This window comes from Pempheris klunzingeri, chromosome 12, assembly GCF_042242105.1.
Source record: "Pempheris klunzingeri isolate RE-2024b chromosome 12, fPemKlu1.hap1, whole genome shotgun sequence".
Taxonomy (NCBI): Eukaryota; Metazoa; Chordata; class Actinopteri; order Acropomatiformes; family Pempheridae; genus Pempheris; species Pempheris klunzingeri.
In genome coordinates, this window is record NC_092023.1 from 23,443,260 (window position 1) to 23,461,246 (window position 17,987).

Here is a 17,987-nt window from a genome sequence, read left to right on the forward strand (position 1 = left end):
GCAAAAGGTTAAAGAGAGACACGTTCACTCCCCATGGCATTAGAAGGTAAGTAACTCTTTATGTTGAATGGCTTGGCTCAGCAAAAGGTGAAGCAGAGAGTGAAGCTTCAAACCAGGTTCTGCTAAAATGATAATCCATGATCATAAATAAGCAAGCAGACTGAAGTAAAATACACACACACACACACACACACACCTCCCAGACACTGATGAAATCCGACACCTCGTGTATAGCTGCCCTCGCCATTATGCTGCTGAGTAATATGACATTTAAGCCTTAGTCTCCATATGTGTTTGTGTGTGCGTGCGTGCGTGTGTGCATGTCCTCATGCAGAGGAAAAGTAAGTGCAGTGGCAGACTATGCATAATATTACACCCTAATGTGTGAGTGTGGTTTGACTTCCTACTGCATAAGGAGGATTCAAACACACACACACACGATAGTCTGTCCAACAAGGATAAAACAACAATCTCCAATAATTGTTCTCCAAAGCAATCTTGAAATCTACACCCACGCACTGCACGCTGTGTATGTTCACAGTGTTCTAAGCAATCATTTGTACCGAGACATGACTTTAAATAAACTGATTCCATGTTGCACCGCTGTTCTTCTCAAAGCTCCCGGACTCCACCACAGACAGTGTATTTTGGTGACATGGTAGCTCACCTCTCTTTAAGGTCAGTATGTATTAAGCAGTCAGTGGTTCACCCACTGAGCACTCACACAGACGCCGGAGAGGTGGATTATGCTGCAGGAGTGGCTTGAGAGATTTCTATGAATGTTTTGATACTGCGCCCTGTTGGAATTCATTATGCTGTGAACTGAAGATGACCAAATCTGTTGTACCTGATGACCTGCACTTATCTATGTAATATATATATAAGCTCATGGGTCCATTTACAAGCTTGTCTGAGCTTTCAAGTACATCTCATAGCCTTCAGCTGTCTCAGGTATCGATATGTTTTCATTCGAAAGCCAAACCTTCATTTGAATGTGGGAAAAAATGTAATATTCCATCTGTAATAATCTGTTCCAATTCAAAACTCACATCGTATACACAACCGTGCCTCGTCCTCCAGTGGAGGAAAAATGTACTGTGTGTCTAACCCGCTGCATGCCTTGTTGATCCATCAATAAACGAGGCTGTGGTTGTGGTTATAGTTACCTATAGTTATAGTTATGCTTTCTAGCATTTGGGACTGGACTCATTTGAATCATGGTTGAGCCTTAAGGCTTTTTGCTGATTTTGTAAAATGTAAAAATCTCTACGTTACATTAACTGAGGCGCCACAAATGGATGGTTAAAACATTAGCTCAACACAGTAGTTTACATTCAGACTGTGTAGATAGTGTTCATATTAATTCAAACAAATTTCATGTTACAGTGGTTTAAACTGGTTAAAATACATTTTTTTTGAAAAAGCGACGACCCCTGGTGCAAGTCGCCCGCTTACTTGACCTAACCACTGGTAATATGTTTGAGTTAATTCAGACAATCAACTCAGTAAATCCACAGTGTGAGGACTTGACAAACCTGCGTACACAACACACCTGAGCTCCACGGTGCATAACATCATTGTTTTTGGTTCTTTCCAGCCAGCTCCATCATGCAGTGAATGGTTACCTTGGGGAAAGCAACTGTTATGATTGTATAACACAAAATTAGCCAATTTTCATCTCCTTGATAATGTGTATCGCCTTCCCTGTCTCCAAAATCACAGACAGGGAAGGCGGGAAGGGAAGACATGCTGGTGGGATTCCTTAACAGGAAATGATGCGATATGAAGTGACAGAGACCCCCCCCCCTTCACAATACACACACATGAACACACACACAAACACACACACCCTCCCAGCTGAACTGGAGTCTCTGACATGCCTATTGAGCTTTCTTGGAGTGACAGATGGACCGCGGGCAAGGAGGGATGGCTTGGTAAACACACTCATATAATCACACACACACACACACACACACACACACACACACACACACAGAGGTACACTTGCATACACAATCAAATGAGGGCGAACACACATGTAATCGTCCCTACGTCAGCTCAGGAGCTTCGTTCCCTACATGGAGCTGGCATCGTGCCCTATCTCCTGCCTTCAACCACAGTCTGCGTTCAGGGCTGGATCCCCAGGGCTTCACACACATGGGGATACATGACCTGCCTGCCTTTCACAACCTGTTTGTTCTCCTACCCTGCCAAGCACCAAAGGCCACACAACAGCAACAGCTATCCTGGACCCGAGATGGGCTGAATAAATCTGATTGCAGAGGTTTCTACCTTGAAGAAGGAAGCTGCAGATGTTGTTGCAGCTACATAAATTTGCCTTTAATTATGTGGGACTTTCTTTGTATGATGGATGTGTTGCAGTGTGACTGATTATTATAGAGCTGATCATTTCCACACTGGCTGTCCAAACCATTTTCATTCCCAGGGCATCAAATACCAACGCTATGTCATCCACTCTGGCATCTGATTTGCGTCAATGTTCATTCCAAACCGTACTCAGTACATATTTGTTTACCAAATACTGACGCCCCTAATTGTCGAATATTGCAGCAGGCATACGAGATCTTCATCGTCATGGTAACAAGTTCTTAATTTGTTGCAGTTTTGCACTAAAACTACTTGCCTAAGTTGAGGAAAGTACTAGATTGGTCTCATGCAGACGCTAAAGGGTGCCTTGCATTAGAATGCATTATTGTATAGTATTAGATGCCAGAGGGCATTGTGAAGAGGAAGTGTTTGGAGCCCTGGGTATGAAAACGGGTTGGATTACCTGGTAAACAACTGAAGGACAACATAAACTATGTGTCTTTCCACTTGCTGCGGAGTAAAAGGATAGCAGTGTATGAACTGTATGAATTCACTTTAATGTTACAAGCTCTAATGGTGCAAATACTATATATGTATTTCCTGTTATTTCCCATTTCTATTATTATGACAAGGCTCTGAGGCTTCGAATGTTTTCAGAAATTCACGTTTTCACAATGTCTAACTACCTCCACTCTTCCAGAACCATCTCCAAATAGATTCTCACTCTGACTTTCAAGTTCATTTTGCCTCAGTAATGGAAAAAAGGAAAATTGTCCCATTAAGCAGATAATAAGCTGCATGTTAGAAAAACTTACTGTACTACACATGATGTTTATCATGCTGTGCTGCTAGTCAAGCAGACATAAAATCATTTTTTACTTGAGAGACAACACAAACCTGCAGCAGGACACAGCACCTGGAAATAAAGGTCTAAAGTCAAAACCCCATTGGCTGCCCTCCAAGGCTGCTATGATTTTAGGTCATTACAACCCATAATATACAAAGTGTTGAAAGAAACAAACATGACACTACAGATATTCTTTGAGCGTCACCTGGAATAAGAGGATGGGGCTATACTTCACTACAATCAAAAGGTTTAGCCCCTTGGGAGCATCGGACAGTCTCCTGGAATGCTAGTTAGATTCTGACATATCAATGGCAGACCATCAAACCCACTACAATTCATGGGTACAATGGTGCTCAGGGTCTTTTTCGGCACTAAAACATTTGGAGGTCTGTGACTCTTTGGCATGAGCATGGTGCATAAAGAGAGCTTGTGGAGAATCCAAAATAGACAGGGTTCATCCACAGGAGAGCGCGAATGTGTTGTGCAGCTTTCATGGCAATGTGGTCATTAGCTTTTGATATTTGTTTTGGTAAAATAAAGGGTCATAAAATAAAATAAAAGGTCAGACGGTCATCAGACACACTGGAATCGATTCTCTGGGAATTATGATAAATATAATACATTTCATGTACACCGGAGGTTTTGAGACACCTTCAACACATCCAACAGTTGTTTTTCAAACCCCACAACTTTTCCAAATGTCACAAAATCTAACCAGAAGAAGAAGAGAGGTGATCTGTCAGGAGTAGTGTTCAGACAGATAGACAAATGAATTTAGTCAATGATGGAGTCATATGAACAACCTGCATGCATTTGTGGAACACTGTTTGCTTTCATACATTAGTAGAGCAGAGTGAAGAGAAACAAAGCAAAAAAGAAGCGTAACCCTTTAAATTATGTTCCATTTGTGCAAGTGGAGCATAATAAGACTGTTACAAGTCATTTCTACGGCTAATTAAGACGTGGCAGAGAGTGTAACTGATGAGGCAGGTCAAGAGTCTGCTGGACCACGATCACTATAGACATCCAAATCCATCTGTGTTGCTGTCTATGAACAAGATGAGAACAGATATGAGTCAGAGAGGAAAATGAGAGAGGTCGTTGCTGTCATGGCACACACCCACACACAGACAAATAAATTCACACGTTGTAATGAGGTGGAGGTTGTTGTTTGCGGTGAATGAGCCGAGAGGAAAAAGTCGGCGATTGCAAACATGATTATCTTTAATCCAAAGCTCTCCACTGTTATAATGTGTTATCATAGCTAAATGTGTGTGTGTGTGTGTTTGAGTCATGGCGTTTGACCTTAGAACAAATTACAAAAAAGTTACAGTCCATGTCAGCCTATGCTTCACATATGTGTGTGTCCGTGTTCACATGTGTAAGTGTGTGTGCACATGCATCTCCTCCAGTGTCGCTGCCTCTGTGTGTGTGTATGTGTGTGTGTGTGTGTATGGGTATGGATGCGTGTGTGCTGTCTGTGCACTGCGTGTGGGGAGATGAGGGGAGGAAGTAAGTGCCATTGATCCGACCAATTACAGCCCAAACAGAGCTGTGGAGAGACAGCCGCTGCCACAGGGATACACAGAGATCTCTTCTGACAGATTCAAGGAGATTTTTCTCAGTTCAGTGTTTGCTGCTGTGAGTGCTGAGAGAGAGTTTAACTCCAGACACGGTCCGTGTTTCTCAGATGTGGTTGGTAAAGCTGCCACAGTGTTATTGTTCACCTGCACAGGTAATCAAACAAGGTTTCATTAGAAAAATATCTATATAAAGCTGCGACAAATCAATTTGAGCGGTGACATTTTCTAATCTTCCTTTTTGCTCTTGTTTTGTGGAGCGCTCAGTGCTGCTGGTGCTGCACTTCACCTGTCAATCAAGTGTTGCAAGCACTTGCGATATTCTCTTTCATAGGAGTCTGTTGTTAGGTATTTGATGCTCCCTCCTTTATCTGATTAATATTGATGGGTATAAGCGCTAAAACAAGGATCATGAGAATTAATCAAACATCAGAAGGCATCAAAAAGCAAAAACACCAAACGTTCACTGATTCCATTGTTTCAAATGTGAGGATTTGCGTTTTATATCATTGTAAATTGTACATCAAAGAATGTCTAGAAGCTACATGGGGCTGTGGGGAATCATGATGCATTTTTAACAGGTGCCTGACATTTCATGGCAAAACTATTAGCCATTACTTTGGTGGCAAACAGAGTGCTTTTAAACCGACAGTGAAAGCAGAGACATCAACAACAAAAAAAGCGAAACACTGGTGTGAAATTGGTTCTGACACAAAACGTGGGGACAAAAAATACCATTAAGGTACCATTTTCTGTCCGACCTCCACAACCTGGACATGAAAGTGCTGCGTAGTAATTCAGTTTTAGCTGGCATCGCTTGCTAGCTTAAATCATTAAACGCGCTGTCATTGATTTCTTGCATTGTGCTGTTAACAGATGAAATACACACTTTATTCATTTATTAAGTTGTAAAAGTGGAATGTTAGCCAGGACACAAGCAGAGAGGAACCCGGCTAGCAAGAAATCTGCAGGCACCTGTCATGGCGACACCAACGTCATGGCTCACTGTCGGCACGCAGCTTATAGCACCAACTGTTGCTTTGGCATGGATGTAAAAAACATGTACACATCTGTAAAAAAATGGACCAAAATGAATGGTTAAAACATCCTTTTGATATATTTACTTCTGGCTTTTGATTAGTCAACAGCAAACTGCTGGAAAAGTATGTGTCAGTCTCTGTGCACCAGATACCTGCCGTGGAAAATCGAGACAGCAAACAGCAAGTGAACTGAATAACTACAGGCAGCAACACCATGAGTTGTTTGGCAGTGGAAAGGGGAACAATGGATGTTACCGTAAATCAAATCAATTGAAAAAATGTAATTATACCCAAGTCAAATGACTTTTGTCTGTTCACTTTCAGGCTCAGAACACTTTCATTAGGGCTGAATGATGTAGGACAATCTAACTGCAATTTTTTTAGACCAATATTGCGATTGCTATTCAGTATTCAGTGTTTGACTTTTTAGTATTCAGTATGCAAAGTTTATTATCTTCTGTATTATTCTCTACCAACAATAAGTCATTCTATATTATGACCAACACTGGATACAGTCAACATATAAAGTGCTCTGTCCTGTGGGCCAGACCTGAGTAAATACGTTTAAGCCTTGTAATATAATCAGCATGATTTAACGTTTTGATAAAAACTGGAAAAAATAGACTAAAACTAAACTAAACTAACACCTGACACGGACCCTGACAGAAGCTGCCCACATTGAGCCTGGTTCTGTTCCAGGTTTCTTCCCGTTAAAGGGGAGTTCTTCCTCCACTGTTTCCTAATATAATATCTGATGCTGCTCATGTGGGGATTCTTGAATCCTTAATGTTGAATTCCTGAATCGTTGGGTCTCTCTCTAATTAAAGAGTTTGGTCTAGACCTGCTCTTTATGGAAAGAGTCTTGAGATAACGCTGTTATGAATTGGCGCTCTATAAATAAAGATTGATTGATTGATTGTTTGAACTAACTCAAGAGAGCAACAAAGCACTGTAGAACAACAGCCCTGTTGTGAACACTGACATATAAAAAATAAGTATGATCTTAGTTACAGTAAGAAATTACAAAACGAACACTCTGATCTGAACAGATTTCAGGGCTCAAGAACCATTTTGAATCTCTCATTTTGAGGAGTTATACTCTCCAACATTTTGGTCAGTGATCCCTGCCAGGTGGTAGTTGGCCGACCTGACACGCATGTAGTCAGGTTTTTAGCCACGCAATCATCACACACAGCCTTTTAACACTTGTTTAAATACTGGAACAGATGTATAGCGTTGCCTCATGTTTGCAGCTATGGTAGCTAGGCACAATACCTGACTCCGTCGAGCATCTGCTTAAACCCAAAATATGTCCACCCAACCAAAGCCTTGTAGGCCATTTTCACCCTGTAGTACTACTAGTGTCAAAGTGTGCACATGGCATTTTACAAGTTTAACAGACAAAATGATGACATAACCTCAAAACTGTTCGGCAAGATGTTCATTCTCATAGTATTAAATCAACTAGATAACAGGATGTAAAGTTCCATTAATATATTCTATCTCATCTGACCCATGGTGATGACGATTAACCATAAAGATATTCTTTGCAGCATACCTCATAATGCACATGCATCTCCCACAAACAACATTTTTTCCGTGGAGCTGAATTCAGCTCAGTACAGTTCAATTAATGTGTTCACTTGAAGGAGCCACACAGACCCCAGCTGGCCTCAGCCAACAGCAGAAGAAGCAGCATTATTTTGGGGAATTTGCCATCACGTGTCTGAACTCCTTTGTTGTGTATTCGCGGCGGGGCTGTCAAGCGAAAGCCACTAAAAATAGGACCTATGCTATTTCCCCCAAACTGTTGCTGTGAGAGCTCAACGGCAACTGCAATAGAATCGTTTTTTCATCCAGAGCCCATTCCAGCAAATACCCTACTCCCTTCTTCCCCTTTTAGCACAGTCCTTTACTCTCTTACAAAGGAAGAGACTGCTCACTGAAAAAACTGCTCATTAAATACTACACTTAAGACTATTTAATTTGGCAGGAGGGTGAAATAATATGACTTGTTTGTCCACTTATTCAACCTGAAAAAAAAGCACAGGCTAATCTTTTTTATTTTTCAAGGCGTCTTTCAGTGGAGTTTAATGTTGCAGGAAGTTAAACAATGAAAGGAATCCATTTAACCGCTCTGCCTGTGACTTTTCACTTGTTCTGAGAACGATATAGCTTAGATGCTCCACAAGAGATTAAGCATTTGTTTAGATTGATGTGTGCACATGTTAGCACATCAGTGGTTAAGCACAGTGTGTTTTCTTGTATGTGTGTGTGTGTGTGTGTGTGCGCGCACTATCTTCGTTGGCTTTGCGCATGGCAAAATTGCTCTATGACTTGAAACTGAACTGATGATTGTCTCTGCAAAAACAAAACAGAACAAACAAAAAAGACACCCAAGAGAGAGAGAGGGAAAGAGAGAGAGAGAGAGAGAGAAAACAAAGAAAAAGCAGGAGACAGCAAGCGCTCCGGGGGATGGGAGAGCTAAACAGATGATAATGGAGCGACAGAGAGAGAGAGAGTGAGTGAGGCGTAAGCAGCACGTTGTGAAGGCCCCTTTTAGTGCAGGAAAGCAGGAATAATCCCTATTAAGGTAATTAGTGTTTCAGGAGACAAAGCGTAATTAAACAGAAACAGGCTATAAACTATGTGCTGTCTAAATATAACTCGTCCGTACAAATTCAGTCAAACTGCAGAATCCATCATCTCTGCATCCCCAAACTGCAGGCGGTATGAGTGTGCATGCAAGAGTGTGTGTGTGTGTGTGTGTGTGTGTGTGTGTGTGTGTGTGTGTGTGTGTGTGTGCGTGCATTAGATGGGGGCAGTGTGTTTACAATGAGATCAAGAAAATGCTTGGCAGGACGTCAGCCTTATAAAGCCCCAGGATTCCACATGGAAAACACTCACGCGCCATGGGGAAAACACAGAAAACACACACACACACACACACACACTCCGACTAGCCCACAGAGAAAACAAACATACGGCATGAGAGCTTTTGGTACACACCGAGGAGGAGACTAGCAGACACACAGGGACACAAGTACAGTGATGCTGGCAGCATTCATTCTCAAGGAGAGCGGAGAAGATAACCCCAACCCTATATGGGAGAAGCTTGTGTGTGTGTGTGTGTGTAAAGGTGAAGTGAAGTGAAGGAGGAGGAGCATGCAAACGTGCTGGTGTTTAGCAGATAATATTTACCATGTTGACCACTTTAGATCTGCCTCTCAACATGTCAATATTTGGGCCCAGAATTCAATCCAGAATCTAGAATACAATTATCCTCAAAGGGAAGCGAATGTCTGAACCAGATTTTCAATCCATCCAACACTGTCGAGACACTGCACTTACACCAATGAACCTCTTGGTGGTTCAAATCACCAAAGTCGCTGGTTAACATCATCCAGAACCACGAGTATCTGAACAAAATGTGATGAACATTTCACAGGACAGTGAAAACATTAACCTGTTGCTAGCACTGGAGAAAATCTCAGTCCTGTTTGCACCATGAAGGCATTCGCACAGTTTCATCGCAACCTGCCTGAGACCTTTCGAGACATTTCAGTCTGGAACAAAAGACAGCCATGGTATGAGCACAGCTAAATAGTACACATGAATCCTACTTTTTATTAAGTTATCCCAAACACCATATCCAACTACCGCCTACACAACTAATTAAGCATTTTCACATTTACACATTTATACATTTCAGGTGCTCCTGTGTGAGATTTTAAAGCTTTTGTGCTAACATGTAATTAGCCATTATATATTATTATATATTACAAATATAATGATATTTAACATTTTCCATTGGAATTTTCTCACATTTTCTAGTCAACAAACTAACTGAATAATGAAAATATTATTTTGAGAGATTATTCAATGGTAGAAATGCAGCCCCATATCTTACTCTAAGAGTAACCGGAAGAAATGTCGACCTTCAAATAGTTGAATTTGTTTTAAATACACTGTATCATCATCACATTATCATTACCATCAGCATCATCATGTCTTATATGATCATCAAAAATCAAAGCCCATGAATTGATGAATTGAACACCACAGACCAGGACCTCCGAAATGAACCATGTAATAAATGTAAGCTGTTGTGAAAATAAAAGACCTAATTGTACTAATGGAATCCAACACATGATAATCCACTCTCCTTGGCAGCATCCTAACCTGCCAACAGGAGCTTCACATTAACAGGCCAGGACCACTTCCAAAAAATACAATATGGAACGCAGCCACATCTGACCCAATCATACCCAACGGAAAAAAGAAACACTGCCTCTTGGACCGTATTCTTGATAAGATGTATCATACAGTAATGAGAAGCCTCTTGACATCATTACTTGGCTATTCAGCCACACTGGGGTTTGCGTTGGAGATACTGAGATGAGCTCCTCTACCCTCATTACAAAGGCATGCATGGGGTTATATGAACGGCTTAGTCTCTCAAAAACCTCACAGCAGTTCTGCCTGAAGTCTCTGAGCGAGGCTTACCTGGTTCAGTGCAGTTTTTTGCGGGCTCAGAGTTGAGCTTTGATTCGTTGTCATAGACTTCTTGAAGAAGGTGACGACTCTCCCACCTTGCCCCCTCCTCAACCACCAAGCTGGAGACCGGATATCCTGAGAGAGTCAGACAGAGACGCAGAGAAAGGGGTGGTGGAGTGGTTAGAAAAACATATTCACTGTAAACAAGCCACCAGACAAACCATTAGTGGCAGCTCTATCCCAGGGCTGTTGGCTGGGTGAAAGACACTGAATGCATCACGTTGCATTCAACAAACTTTGTTTTATGTAACAAAACAATACTTTCACGGAGAGCCTTGATATTTTTTTTTTTGTAATTTCAACAGATGAACCTCTTTTCTTAACGTAGATGCATGTTGGAATGGGTGTCTTAAATGGCCGCTCATGCCCTCACATGCACAACGCTAATGGCCGTGATGCACGAGCTCTTAGCTCTGTAGTTAATTGTCATTCCTGACTACTTCAAACCTTCCCTCTCTCCACAGAACAAAGGCAGATGAGACATGCATCTTGTGTCACCACATTCCTGCGGGCGCATTAGTACGGCAGCACGCTGAGCCCTGCGAGGCCGATCATTCCAGCTCAGTCATCTGGGTCACAGTATCCTCAAGCGCCCCACCTCCGACCCATCTCCTCTCCCACCATGCAACAGGCCCTGACTTAGGTACGGAGCAAGCCGGAGCTTCTATAAATAGCCCGGCGCGCCCGGCTATATTTATCAAAACGCAGAAACATGAAACATTTGCGACGTTTCCCAAACAGCTATGTCACAGGAAGAAACGACAGGCAGGGAGCTGGAGCAGGAGGGATGATTGTAGCAGCGTATGGTGTAGTATTATGGCGGATATGTGCTCAGAAGAATGTGTTTAGATAACACCAAAAACTATCCTTTAGCCGAAAAGCATAACATCATCTCCTGAGCACTGTTTCACGTTAAAGGCCAAACAGAACAGGGACAAACTCCCACAAAGACTAAAATTAGAGGTCAAAACTCCACAGGAGAATAAACCAAACTGCCCCTTTGTGACAATCTCCTTGCGGCCAGTGTTGCTGATCAATGTGCAGGACTGCTTACGGCAATATTAGAGATTTAGAGATATTTTAAGATGTTTTGCATCAATGATGTGACACTATTTCTGGAGAGAGATGTGGCTGTTTAACGATTGAAATGTACTGAAATCTTTCAGTGCTGCGAGCGTCATAAACATTTCTATTCTGTACACCTCTCTTGTGCTGGGTTGGACGATGAAATCTCAGGAAGATGGACAGGTAGCTCAAAGGCTCACAGGACTAGTAAAAGTGAAACCATCTGCATGATTAGATACAGTTAGAGGTGCACGGACAGAGCCGTCAATATCAGTCGCAAAAGAAATGTGCATTTTACATTCACACAAACACAAAGCACAGCTGTACACTGACACTTGCGTACAGTGTGTATGCTTCTGCAAAGAGAACTGAAGGGTGAAATCTGACAATCTGCATCACTGCCAAAGCTTCTATACAGCTGTGACGTCTTTTGTCCTCTTACTGTGTGTTCTTCCCCTAAGCCACTACAAACACACACACACACACGCACGCACATAGTGAAAGCAGGCACACACACTCACCTGTGTGAGATGCGTGCAGACACACTTGCACAAAAAAAAACAAACAGACCATCGGTGAGTGGTTCAGGTGGCTGGTGGTCCAGTGAAGCAGAATGCATCATCACTGCCGAGGTTACTATGGTGACATGACGTAACTGATAAGACATTGGGAGGTGCATGACATAACACTGAGTAACTCACACAGATGCACAGGCACACACAACAATGACTAACCAAACTACAAGCACATGCTCTCAGATGTGCTGTGCACAGGTAAACACACTCTGGGTTTAATGGAGCAGTTCCACATTATACAAAGGTGTGTTCATCAGGATCACGTGAATAGTTAACATGCATGTTTCCAATTTGCATGTTAATATTTACTAATTTCAAAGTCAAATTCAGATGTTCATATTCATGTCTGTCTGTGAACATCTACAAGGCATACTATGAGTATGTGGATAGTTGTGTGCTCAACACATAAACAAGATATCCTATCTGGGAATCTGGTCTTGTGCATGATCCCCTGAGGATGACACCTAAGGATTTTGATTTTGATCTTGTGACTTTTTGTCTTGTGAATTCCCACTTTGGTCCACGTCAACATGTCTCAGAATCTAATGAATCTTGATTCTCCTGAAATTTGCATTGAATAATCATGGTGCCCAGTGGATGAATTTTAATGATTTTGATGATCTTGGCCAACTTCCAAGATGTGTGGAGAAGGAAATACACATGTAGTATTAAAAAATAAAAAGATTTAAAACACCCTTTCTGGTGAGTCCTTTCCTCAGATGGCAATTTTATGTCAAAATTTCCATTTGTACAAAAGGAACTTCTATGCAGCAGATGTGCTGCGCATATTCATGCTTTCTAGAGGATTAACACTTTCAATATGGTATTAAGTATAAGGTAAGTATAAAGAGGTTGTGGGAAATGTGTTAACAAATGGTTGCTAATTACACATCCAGCAGTTATAAAGCAACATTAGCATTCTCTTTTAGCTCTGTTTTGGTCTCCACCAACTCCTGAGAGTCTCTTTAGCTGCTAAATGCTCCACTTTGTCAAGTCAAATCAAGTCAAATTTTATTTATACAGCCCAAAATCGCAGAACACAGTTTGTCTGACAATCTGTATGGCGTAGATAAGGAAAAACTCCCCCACAAAATCCTTTTTAACAGGAGAAAAAACTGTTTACCAGCTAGTCGCTAACTTTGTCTCTCTGTCATTTGGCAGCTCGTGTACAGTGTGTTTAACAGTACTTCTGCTGCTGGAGCCGATGCTGATGAATGCTGCAAAGTCGAGGCCACAAAAACAAAACAATGAGCTGAAAGAGGATGAAACTCTCTGCAGGACTGAGGGGAACTGCACAGTTAGATCAGGATTCTCCCAAAAAAAAAAGAGAGAGGCAGATCATAGTACAAAGAATAAATACTGGATAAATGAACGTATGTGTATGTTGCTGGATTTCCCTCCAGATTTCAAACAGTATTAAGTCAGCCAAGATGTGCTGCACCTGCAGGAATCACCTTCCTCCCAGATCTAGGCCAGCAGTGTATGTGTGTGAGATGTGTGTGTGTGTGTGTAGGTGTGCAGAGAAATAATGCTTCAGGGGGATATTACACACCAGGGGAGATATAGAGATTGATATACTTTGATACATCTTTTTCCCAACTTTCTTCATCGAGCCAGCTGTCTCTCCCCCTCTCACTAACACAGTATTATCCCATATTGGCCAAAGTCCTACGTCTATAGGTCCAAGCCGACCCCATAACGTCACATAACATGGCCGCCCATCGCTCCTAACTGTCATGTTTAATTAGGTACTTTATCTTCATTAGCATCCCTTGGCAGCCATGTGTGTGTGTATGCATGTGAGTACATATATGTGTGCACATTTTTCTGTCCGGGAAGGCACGTCTGAGTCCTCGTGTATCTGTGTGACAGAGTATGTTTCTGTGAGGAGGTATTTGTATATCTGTGTGCAGGGTCAAAGTGCTGTGTGTATGTATGCATGTAGGCGTGTGCGTGTGGACGTGCGTGACTGCGTGTGCGCTGGTGAGTGGAAGCTACAACCTTGTCCCTGGAGAGAAAAAGAATCAGGCCACGAGCACGTGGCTCGTACTATATGGTGCTATAACATGATACACGTGACGCCAACATCCTTGTCTTCTCATCGTAGGACATGCAATATCTAGGTTACTATTTGGTGTGCATCATTATACAGTACGTGCATTATACATGCACAGATATGCATCAGTATACATCCATGATTACATAACTCATGAGATTTGTATTTGAAGCATTCAAGTGTTGAAATGCAGGGAATACAGGACTTTTCAGGTCACCATACCTAATTAGCAACTACACACGTGGACAAAATTGTTGGTACCCCTCTGTTAATGAAAGAAAAACCCACAATGGTCACTGAAATCACTTGAAACTTACAAAAGTAACAATAAATAAAAATTTATTGAAAATTAAACAATCAAAATCAGCCATTACTTTTGAATTGTTGTTCAACAGAATTATTTAAAAAAACAAACTAATGAAACAGGCCTGGACAAAAATGATGGTACCCATAACTTAATATTTTGTTGCACAACCTTTTGAGGCAATCACTGCAATCAAACGATTTCTGTAACTGTCAATGAGACTTCTGCACCTGTCAACAGGTATTTTGGCCCACTCCTCGTGAGCAAACTGCTCCAGTTGTCTCAGGTTTGAAGGGTGTCTTCTCCAGATGGCATGTTTCAGCTCCTTCCACAGATGTTCAATGGGATTTAGATCTGGGCTCATAGAAGGCCACTTCAGAATAGTCCAATGCTTTTCTCTTAGCCATTCTTGGGTGTTTTTGGCTGTGTGTTTTGGGTCGTTATCCTGTTGGAAGACCCATGACCTGTGACTGAGACCAAGCTTTCTGACACTAGGCAGCACATTTCTCTCCAGAATGCCTTGATAGTCTTGAGATTTCATTGTACCTTGCACAGATTCAAGACACCCTGTGCCAGATGCAGCAAAGCAGCCCCAGAACATAACCGAGCCTCCTCCATGTTTCACAGTAGGGACAGTGTTCTTTTCTTGGTATGCTTCATTTTTGCGTCTATGAACATAGAGTTGATGTGCCTTACCAAAAAGCTCCAGTTTTGTCTCATCTGTCCAAAGGACATTCTCCCAGAAGCTTTGTGGCTTGTCAATATGCATTTTCGCGAATTCCAGTCTCGCTTTTTTATGATTTGCTTTCAACAGTGGTGTCCTCCTTGGTCGTCTCCCATGAAGTCCACTTTGACTCAAACAACGACGAATGGTGCGATCTGACACTGATGTACCTTGGCCTTGGAGTTCACCTTTAATTTCTTTGGAGGTTGTTCTGGGCTCTTTGGATACCATTCAAACTATCCGTCTCTTCAATTTCTCATCAATGTTCCTCTTGCGGCCACGTCCAGGGAGGTTGGCTACAGTCCCATGGATCTTAAACTTCTGAATAACATGTGCCACTGTTGTCACAGGAACATCAAGCTGCTTGGAGATGGTCTTATAGCCTTTACCTTTAACATGCTTGTCTATAATTTTCTTTCTAATCTCCTGAGACAACTCTCTCCTTCGCTTTCTGTGGTCCATGTTCAGTGTGGTACACACCATGTCACCAAACAACACAGTGACTATTTGTCACCCTTTAAATAGGCAGACTGACTGATTATGAGTTTGAAGACACCTGTGATGCCAATTAAAGGACACACCTGAGTTAAACATGTCCCTCTGGTCAAATTATTTTCAATCTTTTATAGAGGTACCATCATTTTTGTCCAGGCCTGTTTCATTAGTTTGTTTTTTTAAATAATTCTGTTGAACCACAATTCAAAAGTAATGGCTGATTTTCAATGGTTAATTTCCAGTAAATTTTTATCTATTGTTACTTTTGTAAGTTTCAAGTGATTTCAGTGACCATTGTGGGTTTTTCTTTCATTAACAGAGGGGTACCAACAATTTTGTCCACGTGTGTAAGTCATCTGTGATGGTAGCGCTGTCTATAATAGCAAAAAGCAACTGACAGTATCCTAAAAGGGAGACAACAGCATCTTTAACAACAAGAATCTAAGACGGGATTGTTTTGGGTAGAACTGATGTGGCAATAACGCTTCTATGAAAAAAAAATCCATAATGCATTATATTATGTTGCACTAGTTTAACGATGCTGAAAACACCTGCACAAAATGTCTACATGATCAAGACAAATGAATATTTTCACTGAGGTTGCTACAAAAGCAAAGGATATGAGGTCACTGACATCAAAAGGATTTATCTGCTTGGGAGCATGAATATGTTCAGCAAATGTATTCTCATCCTGCAGATTAGATTAGGATTATTGCAAAAGTGTCTGCATGGTGGAAATAGGTAAAAGCTATTGTGGAAGTGGTTCACCCTCTATGGGATACGAATAGGCTCCATAAATTTAGAGGCATCCCATCTATTAGCTTTGTTACCTCGGTGTCAGTGACCTTGGCCTGCTGAACAATCAGTAGGAGTCCATCACTTGGTCCATGGGGAACCTTTAATATCTGCACCTGATCAATGTAATCAATGTCCTGAAGAACATCAACATTACCAGCAAAACTACTATTTGATAGCCACTGTGAACTATTGAACTATTGGAAGATTCTGAGCGCAGCTGATTTGAACTTTGCCAGATGTTTCACCTTCAGTGCTGAAAGCAGTATCACTATGGTAGAATTAACTGTGTTCTGATTAAAGCAGACTTTGACTTGATCTCTGTGACACCATCACTTGTCTCAATTGAACTTTTGGTTCCTCAACCTGTCGACTGTTGAATGATAATATCTTACTTCACTAACCCCAAGACTAAATGACTTAGAAAAACATTGCATCAGCTAAAATGAGAACTTACAAATACTCCTACCAATAAATGATCACGTATCTCAAGCAACCTATCGCATGTGTTAAAGCCTACATGTCAGACTGGGGCACGTCGTGCCTTGTGTCTATTAGAGTGCACGTGTAAAGACACTTTGCTGCTGCGTGTGAACAGTTCTGTTACATGGTGAGTCAATGTGAGCGGACCAGAGGTGCTACCTACGCAGAGCATCACAGCGGTGTGTGTATTACTTTTTCCTGTAGAGTAGTAGTGTTTAACAATATAGTTTGATTTTTATAATCACTTGATAGTTCCTGGCTAGTGAAAATGAAACCACTTGTGAAATGATACATACAGAATCAATGTTCTGATGCGTTCAATTAAAACCAGTGTCATCGTGGGTCGAAGAAGACAGCTTGGCCTTGGCTGACTGCTCCTTCGGCTCTGCTCTCCCTCTGTGTCTACGCAGAAAGAGAGGAAGTGAAGAAAGCATGGGGACTGAGAGAATTGGCAGATGCTCACACGATAGAGTTCTTCTGGAGTTAAAGGATAACTCCGGGTTTTAATAGACTGGTTCTTGTTTTAGAATTCCCATCTGTGACAATAACACCTTAGTCAACTTATTTGTTGGACAAACTGAAGACAAACACCTACAATGTGTGTGTTGTTAACATCAATCACAGTTTACACACCTGCTTCATCCTCCATGTATCTGCTTGCCATAGATGTGTGCCCACGCAGTTTTTCTGAACAACGAGGGAGTATTACTGAAATGCACTCACTTTCAATTGTGTCAGCAAAGGGGTTACATTATTTGTCTCGTGTTCTCAGATCCATCCAAAAGCTTTAGTGGGTACAGCGTTATCCAATAGAAATGAAGGGAACAGATACAAACATTACAGTCGTAAGTTGTGATGCACAAGAATGATCCTTCACTGCAAAGTGAATGAGCAAAACATGACATTATATTATTTCAGTGCTCCCATTTCAAGGACCTCTGGTTTAAACTCCGTACATCGCTTCAACATGTACACTTGCATAAAATCAAAGTATGTTCTCGTCGACAAAAAACCCCTCAGCGTCTCCGCTTCCTGCTGTCAGCGGCAGCACCTTTCCACACACAATTCACTTTTCCAGATAGTCAAGCAGTCAACGCGCTGCTGCAAATCCCGCCTGTCACACTGCCAACTGAAATTC

General features: G+C 41.7%; 1 protein-coding gene across 1 annotated transcript in view; it reads right to left on the minus strand.

The window, feature by feature from the left end:
* slc24a3 (solute carrier family 24 member 3) overlaps positions 1 to 17,987 on the minus strand; it is a 77,399-nt gene that overhangs the window by 34,880 nt on the left and 24,532 nt on the right. The window contains exon 2 of the mRNA XM_070840905.1: positions 10,302 to 10,427. Within this exon, the coding sequence (XP_070697006.1) occupies positions 10,302 to 10,427 (126 nt within the window). The remainder of the gene's footprint in view (positions 1 to 10,301; positions 10,428 to 17,987) is intronic.